This window comes from Triticum dicoccoides, chromosome 5A (genome assembly GCF_002162155.2).
Source record: "Triticum dicoccoides isolate Atlit2015 ecotype Zavitan chromosome 5A, WEW_v2.0, whole genome shotgun sequence".
NCBI classification, from domain to species: domain Eukaryota; kingdom Viridiplantae; phylum Streptophyta; class Magnoliopsida; order Poales; family Poaceae; genus Triticum; species Triticum dicoccoides.
The window spans coordinates 557,417,947-557,420,722 of record NC_041388.1 but is presented as its reverse complement, the minus strand read 5'-3'; the positions used below and the strand labels follow the sequence as shown (position 1 = coordinate 557,420,722).

The 2,776-nt window shown below is 47.7% G+C and overlaps 1 protein-coding gene across 1 annotated transcript; it reads right to left on the bottom strand.

The window, feature by feature from the left end:
- Positions 1–1,384: 1,384 nt before the first annotated feature.
- Positions 1,385–1,921, bottom strand: LOC119302796 (histone H4). Its single transcript, XM_037579839.1, has one exon. The coding sequence runs from the start codon at positions 1,838–1,840 to the stop codon at positions 1,529–1,531; it is 312 nt and encodes a 103-aa protein (XP_037435736.1). The 5' UTR covers positions 1,841–1,921; the 3' UTR covers positions 1,385–1,528.
- Positions 1,922–2,776: the final 855 nt, after the last annotated feature.

The following is a 2,776-nucleotide window of genomic DNA, read 5'->3' as shown; positions in this document are numbered from 1 at the left end:
ATCCCTTCGAAATAGCATGATTGCCTGTATGATTTTATACAACATGATCGTCAAGGATGAGAGGAACTTGGACCTGGACTACAACTATGTCAATGTTGGTAACCGTGCTTTTCGGGCCAGGGATGCTGATGAGATCAGTGCATCTCTTGAGACCTACCGAAAGATTAAGGACCGTGAGTCACATAACCAACTTCAATATATAGAGGTTTCCTTAAAGGTGAAACATAATGAAGACATAGGCGCGTGGCCAGAAACGGTCAACGCATCCCGAAGTAATGGAAAGATCATTGTTATTGTTATCGGAACTAAAATTTGATAAATGAGCTGCCATGTCTAGCGTGTCAGTGCTGAGCCGCCATTGCAATTGCAAGGATCATCGTTACTTACTTCGGCCATTTTTAGTCGGCAAATAAGTTTTGTCTCAAGTCAAAGTATCTATAATTTGACTAAGCTTAAGCATAATATGAACATTCACAGTACAAAATTAATATCATTACATTTATCATGGAATTTAGTTTTATATTACATATATTTGATATGGTAAATGCTGATGTTTTTAAGATAAATGTTGTCACACTTCGCAAAATTTAACTTAGAGAGTAAAGACTGGAGGGAGTACTATTATCAGAACTTAAACAGTTCTCCCCAACAGCTTGCCACCAGCAGAAGTTAGAAAAGAGTATATAAATTGTCCTCGCATAGTGACATAGATACTCTATTCAGTTTTTATTGTTTCAACTTTCAAGTCAAATTTTATACACTTTGCTCAAAGTTTATAAAAATATATTAACACCCACAATACCAAATCAATACAAATAGAATCAACATTGGACACATTTTCGCATTATACTCTCTGTTCACTTTTATAAGGTCTTGAAGGTATTTCAAACAGTATGCAAAGAAGCCAATTTTTAGTTGTCTGAAACGACTTATAAAAATGAACGGAGGAAGTATTATTTTCCATACGAACTTTATAAATTTTGGCTTAAATCGAAGATTTAGTTTACCCAAATTCTGTTGCTTTAGGGTGTGTGATTGGCTTAGAAGAGTAATTCGGTCGTCCATGTTCAACTGAACGAATGTGCTAGAAACTGATAGCTGAAAAGACAGAGGAAGGTAAAATAGAAGAGGCGACGATATGTGCAATTCTCGACCAAACAAGTAGCTGCGTCAATCCTTTGGTTGATGATCCTCCATCCCCCTCTCTATCCAAAGCAAAACCTTCAGGCCTTTCGAACTGAATTTTGCTTTCGATATCGTCCTGAATGCAGAGATACCCTAAACTGACGCGCACACGGATGATTTGCCGACAGGTAATAGACAGAAAATTTGGAAACAGACGGAAGAGCACACAAGTTGATCAGCCAAAGAGATTGAAGGCGAGTTAAGGGTAAATAACAGCGATTTAATCCATTCCAGCGAACAGGCAGCACACATCATAAATTACATCAATTACCATGAACACTGACAACGCCTAGCTACTGCTAATCTGATCAAGTGGTGCAAGCTGGATTCGCCTCGCCGGAGCCTAGCCCCCGAAACCGTAGAGGGTGCGTCCCTGGCGCTTGAGGGCGTAGACGACGTCCATGGCGGTGACGGTCTTGCGGCGGGCGTGCTCGGTGTAGGTGACGGCGTCGCGGATGACGTTCTCGAGGAAGATCTTGAGCACGCCGCGGGTCTCCTCGTAGATGAGCCCCGAGATGCGCTTCACGCCGCCCCGACGCGCCAGCCTCCGGATCGCCGGCTTGGTGATGCCCTGGATGTTGTCGCGGAGGACCTTCCGGTGGCGCTTGGCGCCGCCCTTGCCGAGCCCCTTGCCTCCCTTGCCGCGCCCCGACATCTTCTCGCTTCTCTCTCTTCTTCTCCTGGGTGAGGTTGACCTGTCTTTCTTTGTGAGGTAGGCGGTGGCTGCGGTGGCTGATGGTTGTGGCGTGTGGACTTGGTGCGATTTATAGCCGCGCGGTTTGGGGGCAGGGAGCGGCCGCGATCCGCGTGATGCGGGGTGCGAGCCGTCGGATGGGGGATCGATGGAGGGCAGCGGGGGAGGAGGGGCGCCGCGGATCGGTGACGTGGCGGGAGGTTGTGTTTCTTTTCTGAGGAGGAGACGGGATGCGAGGATGGGGCGTGCGCCTCGGCAGGTTTCTGGCAGGTGGGACCGGACGGGTTTTGGATGGATTTTTCCTGCGCGGGCCGGTGCTCGCTGCCGCGAAATTTCGGATGGATTTCTGACCGGTGGGCCCGTGAGGCGTGGTTTGGAAGGCGTAAACTCGGGCCGTTGCCGGGACAATTCGGAAAACATATCTCTCTATTTTCCACGATCAGTTGATATATGGATACCGCTCAAAGAAAAAGTTGATATGTGGGTGTTTTCTTTAGAGCAGCGATTCGGTGCCCAGTTGATATACAGGTGTTTCTTTAAGAAACATACTTATCATATGGTTAAATGGGCTAAGGTTTGTCGCTCTAAAAAAAATTGGTGGGCCGGGATCAAAGATCTCCATGAGCAAAATATTAGAACAACTCTAGCAGACCGTGCACCCCGCCCCGGCCCATAAAATAACCGCCAAATTACGGGTCGGGGCTGAAAAATCTGCACGATCAGACCCCGCATCTCGTCCGGGCCTGTAAATATTTTTGTGGGGCGTGGCAAATCTTCTTCCCCAACCTCTATCTTCACGGGTTGGGAGGCCGGCCCGAGCTCAACCTCTATCCGCCGCGAGATTTGGCGGGAGGAACATTTCCGCGCGCCCTTTCCCGCTCCCCGCACCCTCCACCA

Bases quoted from the DNA above. Each gene is read 5' to 3' on its own strand.
- LOC119302796 (XM_037579839.1), bottom strand. From the start codon at position 1,840: ATGTCGGGGCGCGGCAAGGGAGGCAAGGGGCTCGGCAAGGGCGGCGCC.